This window comes from Cnephaeus nilssonii (assembly GCF_951640355.1).
Source record: "Cnephaeus nilssonii genome assembly, chromosome: 16".
Classification (NCBI taxonomy): Eukaryota; Metazoa; Chordata; class Mammalia; order Chiroptera; family Vespertilionidae; genus Cnephaeus; species Cnephaeus nilssonii.
This window is the reverse complement of record NC_137087.1, coordinates 27,788,027-27,805,500: the sequence shown is the minus strand read 5'-3', so window position 1 is coordinate 27,805,500 and position 17,474 is coordinate 27,788,027. Positions and strand designations below refer to the sequence as shown.

The 17,474-nt window shown below is 38.0% G+C and overlaps 1 protein-coding gene across 1 annotated transcript; it reads left to right on the top strand.

The window, feature by feature from the left end:
- Positions 1 to 722: 722 nt before the first annotated feature.
- Positions 723 to 15,724, top strand: CDK1 (cyclin dependent kinase 1). The gene is made up of 8 exons (XM_079793324.1): positions 723 to 829; positions 2,864 to 2,925; positions 5,423 to 5,579; positions 6,220 to 6,343; positions 7,330 to 7,500; positions 9,030 to 9,193; positions 9,301 to 9,442; positions 11,123 to 15,724. The coding sequence occupies exons 2-8, from the start codon at positions 2,889 to 2,891 to the stop codon at positions 11,219 to 11,221; spliced, it is 894 nt and encodes a 297-aa protein (XP_079649450.1). The 5' UTR covers positions 723 to 829; positions 2,864 to 2,888; the 3' UTR covers positions 11,222 to 15,724.
- The last annotated feature ends 1,750 nt before the right edge of the window (positions 15,725 to 17,474 follow it).

Genomic DNA, 17,474 nt, shown 5'->3' with positions numbered 1-17,474 from the left:
GTATAAATGGGGGATAAAAATATCTCTCTGGCTCTTCCCCTCTACCCCAACAGAATATCTTAAGGTTGGTTTGTTTTATTTTGGTTAATCCTCACCCAAGGATATTTTTAAAAATATATTTTTATTGATTTCAGAGATGAAGGGAGAGGGAGAGAGAGAGTGTCTCTTTCCATCCTCATTTCCCCTGCCTTTGCCCACCTCCACCTAACCTCTCACCCCCTTTCCCTCTGGCTATCATCACTCTATTGTCTGTGTCTATGTATTATATGTATATAGGTTTTTTGGTTCCCTTATCTTCCTTCGGCCCAGCCCGAAAGTCATCTGTTTAGAAAAACATCAATGTACAGGAGGCTTTAAGCATTAAAAGTGAAAGGAATGGAATCTGGATGCAAGTGCAGTATCACTTTTGTGATGAGCTATTTGTGTACACTAAATGTTGATTGTGCCAATATTGGCAGGTGAAAAAAACAAACAAACAAAAAGAACAGTTTCTGGTGACGAGAAACAGTGGGACGACGCTCCCACGGGAAGAAAGACCTAGAGCTTGCGCGCAGGCTCAGTTGGCGCCCGCCCGCCTGCTTTTTCTGCAGCCGCCGTTTTCCTTTCCTTTCGCGCTCTAGCCACGGGGGAAGCCCAGCCCCAGCGCGACTGGGCTCTGATTGGCTCCTTTGAAAGTCTACGGGTCGCCTGATTGGTGGACGCGGGGCCCTTTAGCGCGGTGAGTTTGAAACTGCTCGCACTTAGCTTCAGAGCTGGATCTGGGAAGTTGAGGACCAAGCGACGCCGACGTGGTCGCCGCCGCCGCTTTCGCCGCGGGGTCGCTAGCCGGGTAGAGTGGCTGGGGTCGGGGTCATGCCTGTGGGCTCCACAGGGGCCGACTCAGGGCGCTCGGCGGGGGAGCTGTGAGGAATCGGGGGGTCCTTCGGAGGCTGGCGGGGCCTCTGGGGTCTGCGTGGGGCCCGGCGGGGGCGCTGGGCCGTGGCCTTCCCCTGGGGGAGCGCGGAGCGGGCGGGCGGGCGGGCTACTCCGGGGAGGGCCGGGCTGCCCCGGGCATCCGAGCGGCGGCCCTCTGGGGTCGCGGGCGGCTGTTGTCAGGAGGAGGCCGCTCACCTGGTTACCGAGGCTTTGGGTCACCGGTTGAAGCCGAGCCCGTGCTTTGTTTTGTCTCGACCGCGTTCGCCCCGGGCAGTGCCAGGTCGGTGCTGGGTCCTTGGCGCTCTGCTCCGGGGGTGAGGAAAGCCAGGCCGCACTTGGGCCAGGCCCCCCCACGCCAGTCCTTCCTTCCAGGCCCCCCGGAAAGCCGCCCCGAGGAACTCACTGTGGGTCTCCTCTGACCTGCCTCTGTGTCCATATGGCCTTGCCTCCCCCACGCGCCCCCCCCAAGAACATTTAACCAAGGCACCGAGCCAGAGGGAACTTGTGGGGTTTTTTTTTCGTTTTTATTTGATGCTTGGTGGTAATGTTATCAACTATGGAATTAGCAAAAGGTGATCAACTAAGAAATGCCGAGAGATAGATGCATATGTGGGTTTTAATAGCCTGGGATCCTTTATTTAGTACTAATGTTGCACGACCTTCTTTGAAAGACCCGGGGGTGGTTTACGTGCTGCAGCTCCCAGTCCCGAGCTCTAGGAGGCGCTCCCAAGGCCCGCGCTTGCTCACCCTTTATATTTTGAAATGTGACCACAGGAAAATGGAGGCATGGTCTGCAGCTTTGAAACTGAGTTCGTTTTTTTAGCAGTTTGTTCGAAGCGAGCTCAACAGATGTATTGTGCATTGGACATGACATCTGGATATGGAAGGAAAGCGAACTATCGTAGTCGCCCATTGCCATTTCGTGAAATTAAGCATTTTTAAGATGGGCACTGATGGCCAGGGTAGTCCAAGTTTGTTGATTTAAAAAAAAAAAAAACTGACTTAAAAAGATGACTTCTCTCTACTTATTTCCGGAATGATTTTGAAGATGAATGTGAGAAATAGAACTTGAGGGGCAGTTACTCAGTGACTTACCTAGGATCTTATCAGTGATGGGTGTGTTAGAAGCCCAAAGCATAATTACCTTAATTTTCTCAAGTTTCATTGGCAAATTTGCTGAGGCAGCCTTGAGTGGTTGTCAAGCAGCATTTCAACTTTTTTTTTTTCTTTTTTAACCATTCTTTGTGATTCAAGTATAGGTTTGGTTTTGTACTTTGTTCTTAAGATTCATAATTATCTGTAGAATCACACCTTTTCCTGTAGGGTGCTAAGTGATATTTCCTACTCTTTCAAAATTGCCTTGAAAGTGTCTTAATCATGTTTGTGTATGTGACTGCTAAAAACAGGAGAAAGATGAAAACTCACTTGAGCAATTTAAACACTTAAGCTTCTAACAATTTTTTCTAATGCATGAGCAGTGTGAGCACATTTTAGCTCCCTACTCATGTCTTACAGTTATCTTCATAAAATCATAAAGCAATAAAAAATTCAGTCAAATAACATTATTTGTTGAAATACCTGAGTATAATGGTACACAATGGTGCTCCTTAGAAGTGTTCCATAAAGAAACATATTTCTGGTTTTTGTTTGGGAAGGATAGATAAATTGATGTGTGAATTTGAAGGTTTATTTGATTAGAAGCTAAGTCACTGGTGTAAGATATACAAATATTTCCAGCGTTGAAGGAGCTAAGAAATTGTGGGAATGTTTTATTGCATGAGTCATTTCCCTTACAAATATTGCTTTAATATAATAACTAATATTTGTGGAAAATTAATATTGCATCAGGCTCTGTGGAAAATGCTTTAATATAGTATCTCATTAATAACTTAAAACCACCATTTGAATTAGTGGCATATAATCAAATAATTTTTTCCTCTCATTTTAGCATCTGCCATAACTATTGATTGACTATGGATGACTATACCAAAATAGAGAAAATTGGAGAAGGTGAGTGCTTTTTCATGTAAAAGTTTTAAATGACCCAATGATGCTATAACTTCTGTGACATAAAAACGTGTAAATATTTATTAAAATCCAACCTTTAAAGTATCTTTCACTACTAATGTGCATCAGTATATATATACTAGAGGCCCGATGCACAAAATTTGTTCAAGGGGCTCAGCTCTCGCAGCCCCGGCTTCCACAGAAAGGATTTCCGGAAGGTGGTTCGGCTGTCTGGTCTAATTAGCATATTACACTTTTATTATTATAGATATGTTCTTTATATAATAACTTAAACACAAAAATAACAAAAATGTTCACATTTCAAGAGAATTGAAATTATTATGATGATTCCCTGACAACCTCCCTGCCCAATAATCTTATATCTACTACTAAACAATATTCTAATTAAAACAGTATTTCTATTTTGGTAAGTATTGATTATTGACGTCTTATATATATGTTGGGGGGAGAAGTTAGGTCAGTAGAATTATGTTAAGTTTCATAATATACTTTTAGTCTCCTAAAATAAATTATTTATTTTAAATATATTTCTTGATTGATTTCAGAGAGGAAGGGAGGAGAGAGATAGCAACATCAGTGTTGAGAGAGAATCATTGATTGGCTGCCTCCTGCACACCCTCCTGCTGGGGATCGAGCCTGCAACCCAAACATGTGCCCTTGGCCGGAATCGAACATGGAACCCTTCAGTCCGCAGGCTGATGCTCTATCCACTGAGCCAAGCCGGCTAGGACTAAAATTATTTTTAAGGTGATAAATATTTTTACCTAAATTGTCTGAACTGGTTTAGGTAATTCACTATTAACCTAATTTAAATAAACTTTTTATTTAGTTACCTTAGGTTGAAATGATTTGTCATGTGTGCATATTTAAGCTGCTTTAAAACCAGTCTACGAATATAAAAGCCTAAGCAACCCTTACAACTGAACAACCAGAATGACCAGTCAACCAGGCGCTATGGTGCACACTGACCCCCAGGGGGCAGACACTCATCGCAGGAGCTGCCCTCTGGTGGTCAGTGCACTCCCATAGCCAACCTCCCACTGCCCCTCCCCCCTGGCCAGCCAACCTCCCATGACCCTGCCCACCCAGCTCCCCATTTAACCCCGATGGGGCGCCCTGGCCAACTTCTTGCGGCCCCTACCCCCTCTGGCCCACCCGGCCCCTCAGATCAGCCCCTATGGGAGGACCAGCCGACCAACCTCCCGTGGTCCCTCCCCGTTGCCGGCCTCCCTCCAATAGGCCTGATCACTGGCCAGGCCGAGGAACTCCACCCATGCGTGAATTCATGCACCAGGCCTCTAGTAATATACAATCATTCATTCCTTATCTATAGTAATTTCATTAGAGGTTTTTAAAGAAAGTTTTTATCTATATGGTATCAATGGGGATAAAAATGCCCCTTTGTCTCTTCCCCTCTCCCCCAACAGAATATCTTAAGATTGGTTTGTTTTATTTTGTTAATCCTCACCCAAGGATATTTTTTAAAATGTATTTTTATTGATTTCAGAGGGGAAGGGAGAGGGAGAGAGAAACATCAATGATGAGAATCATTGATCAGTTGCTTTCTGCATGCCCCCTACTGGGGATTAAGCCTGCAACCCTGGCATGTGCCCTGACTGGGAATTGAACTGACACCTCCTGGTTCATAGGTCAACTCTCAACCTCTGAGCCACACTGGCTTGGCCCAAGGTTATTTTTCCATTGATCTTTTTTAGAGAGAGTGGAAGGGAGGGAGAGGAGAGAGAGACATCAAGACATCAGTGTGACATTGCTTAGTTGCCCCCTGTGTGCACCTAGAGGCCAGGGATCAAACCTGCAACCCAAGTACTTGCTCTTGACCAATAAATGAACTCGACTCTTCTGTCTGAGGGCCCACGCTCTAACCACTTGAGCCACCCGAAAATGAGTGTTGGTATGACATTCTAAACTCTTCAAGGACAAATGATATAGCTTATACAAAATAATTTACTACCTGATCCAATTTATGTAGGTTCTGTTTGAGGAACATTCTTTTCTGTATGAGGGTTATTAACTATTTGAAATTCATAGAGAACCTTTTACAGAGTTTTCTGAAAGTGTCACAGTGACCCCTGTTAGAAATATTTCTTGAGCCCAAATCTTTACATTGTATTTTATGCCTATGTTATCGGGGGTAGGATATAAGACAAGAGATAAATTTCAGTTTGCAAAGTATACATTTTCTTCTCTAATATGTGCTGGAAAATTACTGGTAATTTAAATGTATGGGAACTTGTGATGACTACATGAATTGTATTTCTCAACTGTAGATGCAGTAGGTTGCAGCTATCCTCAATTTCTTTTTGTAAGTGCTAAGGGTATAATTATGAGTAAGATACTTCCTATCTGGACACAGCAGACATTTCCATCATGTGACACCTTATGGGACTCAATCATTTTTAAAATCTTGCTTAGTTCATGGAGGGTATCCCATAGCAGACATTTACTTTGTCTATTTCAGGTACCTATGGAGTTGTGTATAAGGGTAGACACAAAACTACAGGTCAAATAGTAGCCATGAAGAAAATCAGACTAGAAAGTGAAGAGGAAGGGGTTCCTAGTACGGCAATTCGGGAAATTTCTCTATTAAAAGAACTTCGTCATCCAAATATAGTCAGGTATGGTATAATATCTGGATTTAAACCATTTTCCGCATACTATTTAAAATGTGCATTTCAATGTGGAAATATTTACATTTGCTTAATTTTTGTGTAACCTTGCTGAGTGGAATAGAACTCTATTATTTTTGTTAATTGAGAATGCTGGACATAGGAAAAATAGGCTGTTAAAGCAGGAACAAAGTTAAAAGAGCTTGGTCATAGAGATTAGTAATTGGGGCTGAAAGATCAAGGTAAACTGGATGTGAGAGAAAAGGAAGACCTTTTTACTGTGCTTTGTCAACTCTCATTCAAAGCTCTGGTCCTTAAAGATCCCTTAATCAGATCCTAAGACAGGAAGCTAGGTTAGATGAAAAAGAAAAGTTTCTTCCTTTTTAAATATGTGGGCTGGTGTTTTGGGGTGGGTTGTCTTTCTAAAGGTCCAAGTTAGTATTTAACTGAATTTAGGTAGACTGGATATAGTGAGCAACAATTAAGTTCAGATACTACTTTAAATTTATTTCCATAATTTACCTTAATGGAAAATTCAAGCTCTGAACAAGTCAGCTTAGAAATGTCATTTTGGAATGGTCAAAATGTCATTTTAGAGCGGTCAAAAATGTTTATTATTTTTTTCATATAATTGTTTTATTTTTTTTAGTCTTCAAGATGTGCTCATGCAAGATTCCAGGTTATATCTCATCTTTGAATACCTTTCCATGGATCTAAAAAAATACTTGGATTCTATCCCTCCTGGTCAGTTCATGGATGCTGCACTTGTTAAGGTAAGACACTTGTCTAATTTTATTACTATTCATTCACTGTGAATATAAAGGGTCTACTCTGTATTTCACCTGTGTTTTGTGGGAGTATGCTTGGGAAAAGTGTTAGAAAGTAGAGTGAGGAAGAAAAGAGTACTTTATTTTCTTCCCACAGTCCAGAGATTATATTGTTAGTAGGAACTATTTTTACTAGATGATTCTGCCGACCACTGCCCTAGGGTATTCTGGTCTTTATTTGTAAATGTGTACAACAAAGTAACAAACGCCTGGGGCAAGTGGTGTTGGTAGGTGGTTTTATTTTTTTCTGATTTTGAATATGTTTTGATTAAATATTATAGACATTACATACTATTAAACTATACATGTATACACAATTGTTTAAAAGTGATGAAATGTATAAAATGAAAGTGTTTTATCCTATACCAGCTTGAGCAAAGCATTCTTCCAGTTGTCTTATAAAACAACTCTGAACTACTAAACAGTTTTTTCTGATCATTGTGTCTATTTAAACATAATTATAATATTCTCATTGTCATTTTTGGGGGGATCTGACCAATGTCTCCAAAGAGGAAATAAATATGTAAATATGTAAAAGATAGAAGTGAAAAAGACCAAATTTATTGAAGATAGAAATAGAATTGTTATCAGTGTATAGTAAGAAACTTTCTCTACAGAAAACTAACTTGTGACTTAAAGCATGAGGGACCAAAAAATAAGTAAAAGAAGACAAAAAGAATTCATATGGATATAGATGTGTGCATAAGATGAATATCTTTGTCTTAGTTTACAAGTATGATATGTTGCATATAAATAGGCTTTTCAACCTTTCAAATGCTTCTTGTTCATTTCAGAAGTCCTAAAAGCTTTTTGGTAGTTAAATTATTTCCCTGTATTATAATTTCTTCTTTCTTTGAACAAACTCACCAAGGTTATTTAGAAAATCATTACGTGCTATGCAGTTAAGCTTCTAACATATTTTCTTCTTCCAGAGTTATTTGTACCAAATCCTACAAGGGATTGTGTTTTGTCACTCTAGAAGAGTTCTACACAGAGACTTAAAACCTCAAAATCTATTGATTGATGACAAAGGAACAATTAAACTGGCTGATTTTGGCCTTGCCAGAGCTTTTGGAATACCTATTAGAGTATATACACATGAGGTATGGAGAATCACGTGTTTTTGGTGCTTTTGAATATGTGATTGCTGGATTGTCTTCCATATTTGTTTTTTAAGTCAAGAAAGAAATGCTCAAAAAAGATTTCCACTCGACCGTATTAGTTTTATTGCCTCAGCTCTGCATTCACCATTCATTGCATGCTATGTAAAAATGGAACTGGAACCGCTGAATATTTTTCCTTTGCTGGCTGGTGAGATGTTATGCTTTGTCACTAGGGGGTGCTGGAAAAGCATTGCAGGAGGAACTTGTTTCCCTTAGAGTTTTCATTATTCTAGTCAGTCTCTCATTATCTCAATCCCATTACAGTTAATAATCCTTTGTACTAATTTTCCCCATTCAATCACCATGTGGTTTCTGTCTGTCTCCTGATTGGCTTCTCTCTGATACACAAGCAAATTGGTTAAAAAATAGGTTTTGTTACTTAAGGGGTACTGTTTCAGATACATTTAGGAGTATAAATATAATCATATTTCATCAGTGTTATATTGATGACTTGGCATTTCATTTGTTATTTCTGAAGGGAAAGGGAATGTTGGATTTTGCAATATAGGATTATAGTCATGTGTTGCTTAATGTCTGGGATGTGTTCTGAGAAGTATATCTGCAAGCCATTTTGTCACCTCAAACATACAGTGCACTTACACAAACCTAGATTGTATAATCTACTATATATTTAGGCTATAGGGTATTTCTGCTAGACTACAAATCTGTACAATATGTTACTGTACTGAATACTGTAGTCAGTTGTAACACAATGATATGTGTCTAAACATAGAAGCTACAGCAACATACACTGTAAAACTTAAAAAAATGGTTCGCCTGTATAAGGCACTTAGGAAGCTAGCAGGTTTGAAAGTTGTTCTGGGTGAGGCAGTGAGTGAGTGGCAAGTGAAATGTGAAGTCCTTGGATGTTACTGTAGACTTTATAAACACTGTACACTTAGTAGACTACACTAGATGATTTTTTTAAGCATAGTGTTGCACTATGACATTAGGATGGCTATGACTTCTAGGAATTTTTTTAGCTCCATTATAATCTTATGGGACCACCGTTGTATATACCACCTGTCTGACTGAAACGTTTTTATGTGTCACATGTTGTCTGTATTGGTAAACAGTGTCTTCTGTGGAGTTGTCTACCCTTCAGCCCAAAGACTGTCCCCACATGAAAACTTAAAGCAGTGCTCATCTCATTGGATGTATTGGCTTATTTTTACCCTATTATATAATTTTCCCATGGCTGATGCCATTGACCTCATTGACTTTTAAGTTAAAGGTGATATTGTTACCATTGTGGTAAATTATATATACTAAAATAATCTGCTCTAGACCACTAATAAACTATTATGTAACTTTTTCATGTTTTTAGCGTGTAAGCAGTACAAGCAAACAATATAATCAGAGGTAATCATACAGCCTTGTAAAGGACAGTTCTAATGAAATATAAATGTGTACATTGAGGTAAGTTAATGCACCACATTTACTCAGTGTGAAAATTTGCTTTGTAATAGGTGGTCACACTTTGGTATAGATCTCCAGAAGTGTTGCTGGGGTCAGCTCGCTATTCCACTCCAGTTGACATTTGGAGTATAGGCACCATATTTGCAGAATTAGCAACTAAGAAACCACTCTTCCATGGGGATTCAGAAATTGATCAACTCTTCAGAATTTTCAGGTACTTTTTATTTATTTATTTAAGCTGTTAAGAACTTTAAAGGCAACATAATATAAATAAGATTATATTTATGCTTTAATAATATTTTGTTTTACTATGGCTTTTAGAGCTTTGGGTACCCCCAACAATGAAGTGTGGCCAGAGGTGGAGTCTTTACAGGACTATAAGAATACATTTCCCAAGTGGAAACCAGGAAGCCTATCATCCCATGTCAAAAACTTGGATGAAGATGGCTTGGATCTTCTCTCGGTAGGCAGTGCCCTTTATACTGTCATTGATGATACTTAGGCAAATAGCTATTATGTCTGTTATGTTACTAGCTCATTTCAGATACCAAGAAATCCTAGTAATTTTGAGAGGAGAATTAGTATGATATTTACTTTGAGAATTAAGTGAATTAGTTGTTTTCATTATTTTTGGTTTTCTTGATCTGATAGACAGCTTCAGATCAAGGGAAGGAAAGGTCAGGGTTAATAACACCTTTAATTTAAGTTGCTGATTTGTAGTAGCCTCCCTTTCCAGCTTTTTGTCTCATTACATACTACTTTTAAGTTTATCCAAGTCAAAGGTGTTTCCTTTGTTGCTTCATTTTTTAGTTATTAAAACCTTCTATACTGCATGAACTCCCATTTCTTACTTTGTGCCTTCTTTCCACATTAGAAACATTAGAAGGACTGAAGTAGTTCTTGAAAATGTTTCCCTTCTGTTACATTGCCATTCCCAATAGTGGTTTTCTTAGGAAAAAACAAAACAAAAACAGTATTGGGACAAAAAAATAAAATGTCCTAGGCTTGTTTCAGGAAGTTAGTTTTAGAACCGTATTTAAATATTGAGCTTTTAGGAGGAAGTAATAATAAATCTCTGCGAACCTGATTCCAGAAAAAAAATAATGTTTTGGCAGTTTACTAAACAAAGTAATCTATTGCTATGTCATCATATACATCTTCTAGTTCGTTTCTGGGCACCTTTCACACTTTATAAATCATTGTGCCACCAAATTCAGCTCAGATTTCCCAATTGTTTGCAGTGAAGTCCAGAGTCTTGTACCTGCTATTCAACATTTTGTGTTATCAATAGTGCTGATTTGAGGTAAAAGACCTCCCATATTCTGGGCCCAGTCTATGTTTTTAACATCTGTAATTTTTTTAATATAAAGAATTTCACTTCAATGAAGAAAACAAAAATTAAATACTGTAAGTCAGAGGGCCTTAGCCACTGGTCATTCTTTATTGCTGGAGGCTGTCTTGTGCATGGACATATTTCTACCCAGTGGTTACAATCCACAATGCCTCCAGACATTGCCAAGTATCCCCTGAAGGGCAGTCTCACCCAGGTGAGAACCATTGCTGTAAGTCAAAAATCAGAAGATAAAATTTAAGGTCAATATTTAACTTTATTCATCTTTTTCTGGTGATGTATAAATTAATACGAGATTTACGGATTCATTTAAAGACTCATTTTAACTATATTTGTAACACATTGCCCTTGGGTTTTGTTTTTACTTGGAACTTGTTGGAAGCTACATTAGAAACCACTATAGTTGCCGTCATTTCAGGAATGTTGTAAATAACTCAGACGGCAATTTCTCAAAGTAAATATAATTAACTAGATATCTTTGTTAAATGTATGTTTTGGTTTTCAAGCTGTTTCTGAATGCGAGTGTCTTAAACTATAATTTATAGCAAAAAGGTTATCAAGATACCTATAATTTAAGAAATAGGTTATTCTAGAGCTAGAGGGTGAAGTATAGTGGATGAGATACTTATGTGATTTAGTATTAAACTAATGGAAATGTTCATCTGTAGATTTTCATTAAAATTAGCTTATGGCTTAGGCTTATTAGTAGGGAGTTTAGGCTTTATGGAGTTTGTTTTTTAATGGTTCATTTTTAAAATAAAAACCTTTTTTCTTTTTATCTTTCCCCTCCAGAAAATGTTAGTATATGATCCTGCCAAACGAATTTCTGGCAAAATGGCACTGATTCATCCATATTTTAGTGATTTGGACAATCAGATTAAGAAGATGTAGTTTTCTGACAAGAGTTTCCACATGTTGTATCAAGAACCGATAGTTATATTTTTACTGTCAACTCTATTTTTGTCTTGTGTATTTTTGTCTTCTTTGTTGTAAAACTTAAGCTATACTTCATCTTCTAACTTCAAAGTTGTAACTTAAAAATGTAAATATTATTCTATATGAATTTAAATATAATTCTGTATATGTTTGCAGATCTCACTGTAACAGCTATTTCTTACTATAATAAAACTTGTGTATAAATCTAATATTGGTGTCAGGAATTGGGAAAAATTTGAGATAGCTTAAATCATTAAACCTTACAGCAGTCCGGTTTTCCTTTAATTGAATTGCTATAATTTAGCAAAGTGTACCAATTAAGTTCAGACTTCATAATACTTTCAAGTATTTGTATGTTCTAGATGTTTAAATTTTCTTGTTAGTTTCTTGTCATGTGTTAACTGTACAACCTGCTTAAAGATTAATGTTTTTCTACTGGTATTTCAATTTGTGATCTAAATGTTTAAGCATTCAGAATGAGAAAACTGCCCAGATTTGAGAAATAATGCTAAATTTATAGAGGTTTTCGGTAACTTAAAATACTAGCATTAGAGTATGCCAAAGTTTACTAGGTTTTGCAGCTAAAGATCAAGGACTGACCAGAGCAGAAAAGAACAGTTTAGAGAATTTATGAACTATCCTGTTTTTAGGTAGGTTATGAAAGATATTTGTCCAAGTGAATTCTTATGATGCCTTGGTCAGAGGTAATAACTGCGAAGGAGTTGCTTATCGTTGCTTTCAATATTGACTTAAACATTATGTCAACATTTGCAAATAAAGTTTTTATTAGTAGCCTTAAAAGGTTCACGTATTTAGCTAAAATCACTAAATTGGGGACTTAAATTGTTTAATAATGCTGCTCATTATGATTCTTACTTATGAGCAGCCGAATTTAAATTGTTATAGCCGAGAGAAATGTCTATGAAAATAGTTTTATCAATTTTAGTGGACATCTATCCTTTGACCATGTATTCTCTATTTTTCCTCCTGCTTACTCATGGCTAGAACAGGCATTCCTCTGTTATCGATCCTGTCACCCAATTGATGGGATATGTAATGGGTGATCTATAATCTACAGTGCCTCGGAATTTTTCCACTTTGTATGAGAAAGTGTATGGGTCACTTTCTTTGGCAATGGGACTTACAAGACAAGAGGTTTGGTGGAATCTAACCTGCAGTAAGAGTGCAGAGCCTTGGAGATGGAAGTCATTTGGGGTCATATTGTGGAGAGTTATTAAGAATTTATGGTGGGAATTTGGTAAATGAAAGGACACACTATCAGCATATCTGACATAATTAAGTCTTGGCTGATCCAGTAATATATAGATACATGGTTGTCACCCATGCTTGGGGCCTTGTGGATTTAGTAGAAGCAGCACAGAACCTCACTTGCTTCATGGAGTTTAATTTGAAAAGTCAGTAATTCAATTTAGAACCTACTAGGTGGATCAGGGCAATGAGATGATAGAACACTCATCAATTGCTATAATGAGGGACCTACTTTTCCTGCACTATCTGTGTAATCCTGTGTAAAGTGTTTATGGCAGCTTCGGTGAGGGTGAAAAGCTACTGAACTGGATCCTCATGCATACTTTTAAATTGGCTTGTGCTATGGTGCTTCTGATTAATGTTAAAATGGAGCTTGTCTCTGCACCAGTAGGTTTTAAATCGGTTATGCACTAACACTGCTTCTATCTGAACAATTATGAAATTGAAAATTAGGAAATGTATTCCAGGAAATTTCAAAAGTTCCCCAAGCTGATTCTGAGGTAGCCCAGTTATCACATTTGGTAGTAAGTTTAACACTTAGACCTACATACAGTTTTAGTTCTTAAAACTTCATGCAATATCTTTCACTTGTTCTATTTCTGTTTCAGTCTACTGTAGTGAGGAGAGAGGGCTGTATATTTCATCACCAATCTAAGACTTAATGTGCGTGAGCATACACTGAGAATTTATCTTCAGATTCTTCCTAGTTTCTTGAGGATTTTTAAATCTATTTTAACTTTGAATATAGATGCAGTAATGATGCAGAGAACTTTGAGGAGACTTGAGAGCTCTGTTAGAACAAACTTTTACATCCATTCCTTTAGCAAACTAGTTCATAAAAGGTCAACTTAAATCTCTCTGTTGAAATTGTTACCATATTCAAAGGAGTCAGTGAGGTTCCATGGGGCCATAGACACATTTTGCATCAAGGATGGAGCAAAGACAGTGATGTTTGTGGAATGTGGAGTGAGAAGAGTAATGGGTATTGTTGAAATAGGTTTCTGACAAGATGGGTAGATTATTGAATGATTAAAGGAAAAGTGAAGGAAGGGAAAGTTAAAGCACGAAAGGTCCTGCAAGAGAATTACTGACTTAAAAATAGCATTTAGGAAAAGGCAAAGGTGGGGCAGTAATGGTATTGACAACGATTGTAACCTTAGTCCTTTTGGAGAAGGGGTCAAGTTCAATGAAGTATTTGGAAGGGAGAGTAGACATTTACACCTGTCATAGTATAAATGTTAACTTTCTAAGACCATCAAAGCTTCAGAAGGAATGTATTGAGAATCAGACTTGGCTGTTAAAGAGAGAAGGTATAATGATAGCATTCCTTTAGAATGCTGAAGGTCTGTGGTTTTCAAACGTTAAAACAGATTTCTGGTCCATTTCCAGAGTCTGATTCAGTAGGTCCTGTGTGGCCATGAATGTCCTTTCTTAAGCTCCCAGGTGATGATGCTGTTGGTGCAGGGGCCACACTGAGAATCACTACATGAGGAGTTTTCAAAAGGCTAGAGAATTGAGCAGAAGGAGAAATTGACCTAAAGTCAAGCATATGTTTAGAGGTGGAACTGGAACTTGAACTTAAATATTACATGGCAGTGTTTAGAAAAATGAATGGTGGAATATAAAAATTCCAGGTTTAGAACTGGAGAGATTAAGAGCTTGGCTCCAGTTCTGCCATTTCTGTCTGTAGCCTTGAATAAGTCACTTGGTGGCTTTGAGTCCATTTCCTCAATTGGGGTTTATTTCTATAAATAGGGTTGTTGTGAGGGATGAAGATAGGATTGCCAGACATTCTGCATATATAGGACATAATTTATCACGATGGCCTAAATAAATGTCCTTTTTTCAATACATTACAAAAATTGGGCAGTTAGAACTGTTTTTCTGCCACAGTAATTGGTGCTTAAAACTTTTAAGTTGCAGCACTAGTTGAAGAGTATAGGTAAAGTTCCTGGCACACAGTAATTTTCTTCTTTGAGCTCTCATCACTTCTTTCTCATTACCTCTTAAAGCCCTTCTCTTATTTTCTCTCTTACTAAATTATAAGTCCAGTGAGGGCAGGGGTCATGATTTTGTTTGTTTTTAATTTTATTTTTCAGTTACAGTTTACATTCAATATCATTTTGTGTTAGTGTCAGGTGTACAGTATAGTGAGTGGTTAGACAATCATACTTTACAAAGTGATCACCCCAATATTTTAAGTACCCAACTGCATTATACATAGTTATTACAATATTATTGACTATATTTCCTATGTTGTGTTATACTTTGCATCCATGGGACTATTTTGTGACTACCTATTTGTAGTTCTGAATTGCTTTACCTTTTTTACTCAGCCCCTTACCCCCTCCCTTCTGACAACCATTAGTCTGTTTTCTATGAGTCTGTTTCTATTTTGTGTGTTTGTTTATTTTGTTCTTTAGATGCCACATTTAAGTGAATTCATACATGTACCACAACTTGTTATCTACTTGTCTATTGATAGACACTTGGGTTGCTTCATACCTTGACTATTATAAATAATGCTGCAATGAACATAGGGGTGTATATATTCTTTTGAATTAGTGTTTTTTGGGTTTCTTTGGAGATAATCACTGGGTCATAAGGTAGTTCCATTTTTAATTTTTTGAGGAAACTATACTGTTTTTCATAATGGCTGCACCAATCTGCATTCCCACCAACAGTACACTTTAGGGTTCCCTTTTCTCCACGTCCTCACCAACACTTTTTTGTTAATTTATTGATGATAGCCATTCTGACAGGTGTGAGGTGATATCTCATCTTGGCTTTAATTTGCATTTCTCTGATTAGTGACATTGAGCATCTTTTCATATGTCGGTTGGCCATTTATATGTCCTCTTTGGAGAAATGTCTATTCAGATCCTCTGAGGAATCATGTTTTGTTCTTCAATCCTCACAGCCCTTGATCTAATATGAGCATTAGACATGTTCCAGTCCTTTAAGGTTGCCCAAAGGTAGTGGTCCCTCACCTGCAGTAATAATTGAACATCTCTAGTAAGCAGCCACTATATTTTACATACATTTCCTCTCTTTTTCACAGCAACCTTGTAAGGAAGAGGGCATTTTTTAAAAATATATACTTTATTGATTTTTTAGAGAGGAAGGGAGAGGGACAGAGAGTTAGAAACATCGATGAGAGAGAAACATCGATCAGCTGCCTCCTGCACACCACCTACTGGGGATGTGCCCACAACCAAGGTACATGCCCGTGACTGGAATAGAACCTGGGGCCTTACAGTCGCAGGCCGACGCTCTATCCACTGAGCCAAACCAGTTAGGACGAGGCATTTTTATTTTACAAATGATTTAACCAAGATTCTAGAGCTTAAGAATTAGCCAAAGGTCACAAGCCTAGTCAATGCCAGAGCAAGGACCTGCCTGGGGTTTTAAAAACAAACTAACATACACACACACACACACACACACACACATATAATTGATTTCAGAAAGGGACACATAGGAACATCATTGATGAGGGTATCATGGATTGACTGCCTCCTGCACGCCTCCTACTGGAGATCGAGCCACCGAACCAGGCATGTACCCTCAATGGGAATTGAACTTACCTCCTGGTTCACAAGGTCAGTGCTCATCCACTGACCTATGAAATTATCAGTTTGAATTGGGATTCTGTCCTTTAAACCGAAGAGTCCTGACTAATACAGCTGCAATTGGATAGTTTTAAAGGAACTCTCACCCTTGAAATTATAAGTCCTTACATAATTAAATATCTTCCTTCTTTAAAGTTCTTTATTGCTCAGAACCATTGTTTTCCTCGGGACTTCTAGTATCGATTGTGTAAATGTATTGTATGCATATTGACCTTTCACAGAATCTGCAAACTTTTGAGGAATGTTTATATGTGGGTCTCTCTTTACCAGGCAGGAGTAGAAATCTGTAGAACACACTTTTCTACAGGCAATTATTCTTCCCCTTGATAGGATTTCAAAACCATGTTATACTTCTCTGTTAAGGAAATAATGCCATAACAAAAGCAGAAGGTATTTGGAGAATTTATTTGCTAATGAGTATTAGGAGATCTTTATCTTCGTAAAGAGCTTGGTAGTAATTAAATAGCATATGCTATTTCAATAGGCAGAGGCTTCCTATACCATAAAAATGCTCTGCTCTTAACTGTAAAACAAGAATAATTATACCATAACACATTCTTCACAATACAGAGAGAAAAGATACATTTCCCAATGGAACATAGCCATTTGTCTCAATGGTTCTGGTATGACAAACGTATTTATGTGCAAGAAAATATAAGTATGATCTTCATTAAGTGTGCTCATGTTTCTGGGGCCCAAATGGGGAGCAGAGCATTTGCTCTACCTTGCTAGTAAATCTTCTTGCTAGAATTTGAACATAGTTTTAAAAGTGCTTTGTGGCTTCTAATTTGAAATACTTCTCCTGTACAAGCACTAATAGAAAATGGCTCTGAATGTAAAAAGTTTGCAATTTCCCAGATGAGCACAAAACAGTGACCAGCCAGCATCAATCTGAAGCCCCATGAACTGGATGACAAACATATTGTTATTTATCTGTTGGGGACTCAACTACCCGTGCTAACAAGGTCAGAGCAGCTTGGATGACCCCAAAGAGCAAACATCTCACCTTCCTCGCCCCACATTTTGGTATTCCCTGGGTAACCCACCCACTTTCAGCAATACATCTTACTTCCTAGTTAGTGAAATCAGAAAATCTTAGAATTGAATGGGAACTTGGGTATCACAATTCAATGCTTATCTTTCCAAGGAGCAACCTGGAATTGCTGCAATAGAGTGAGAAATAGAAGTTAGGTTTTCTGACATTCAGTTTAAAGAGATTCCTACTCCTTTAGATCAACTCTGATAGTGAAGTTGGGTATTAATAATGGAGTCTAGAAAGAAATTATGTGTTTCAAGGAGAAAATATT

What these genes read in the sequence shown, in the direction of transcription:
- CDK1 (XM_079793324.1), top strand. Translation starts at nt 2,889, where the DNA reads ATGGATGACTATACCAAAATAGAGAAAATTGGAGAAG. An exon ending in AATAGAGAAAATTGGAGAAG is followed by an intron (nt 2,926 to 5,422) that starts GTGAGTGCTTTT and finishes TGTCTATTTCAG; the next exon opens with GTACCTATGGAGTTGTGTAT. An exon ending in TGGATGCTGCACTTGTTAAG is followed by an intron (nt 6,344 to 7,329) that starts GTAAGACACTTG and finishes TTCTTCTTCCAG; the next exon opens with AGTTATTTGTACCAAATCCT.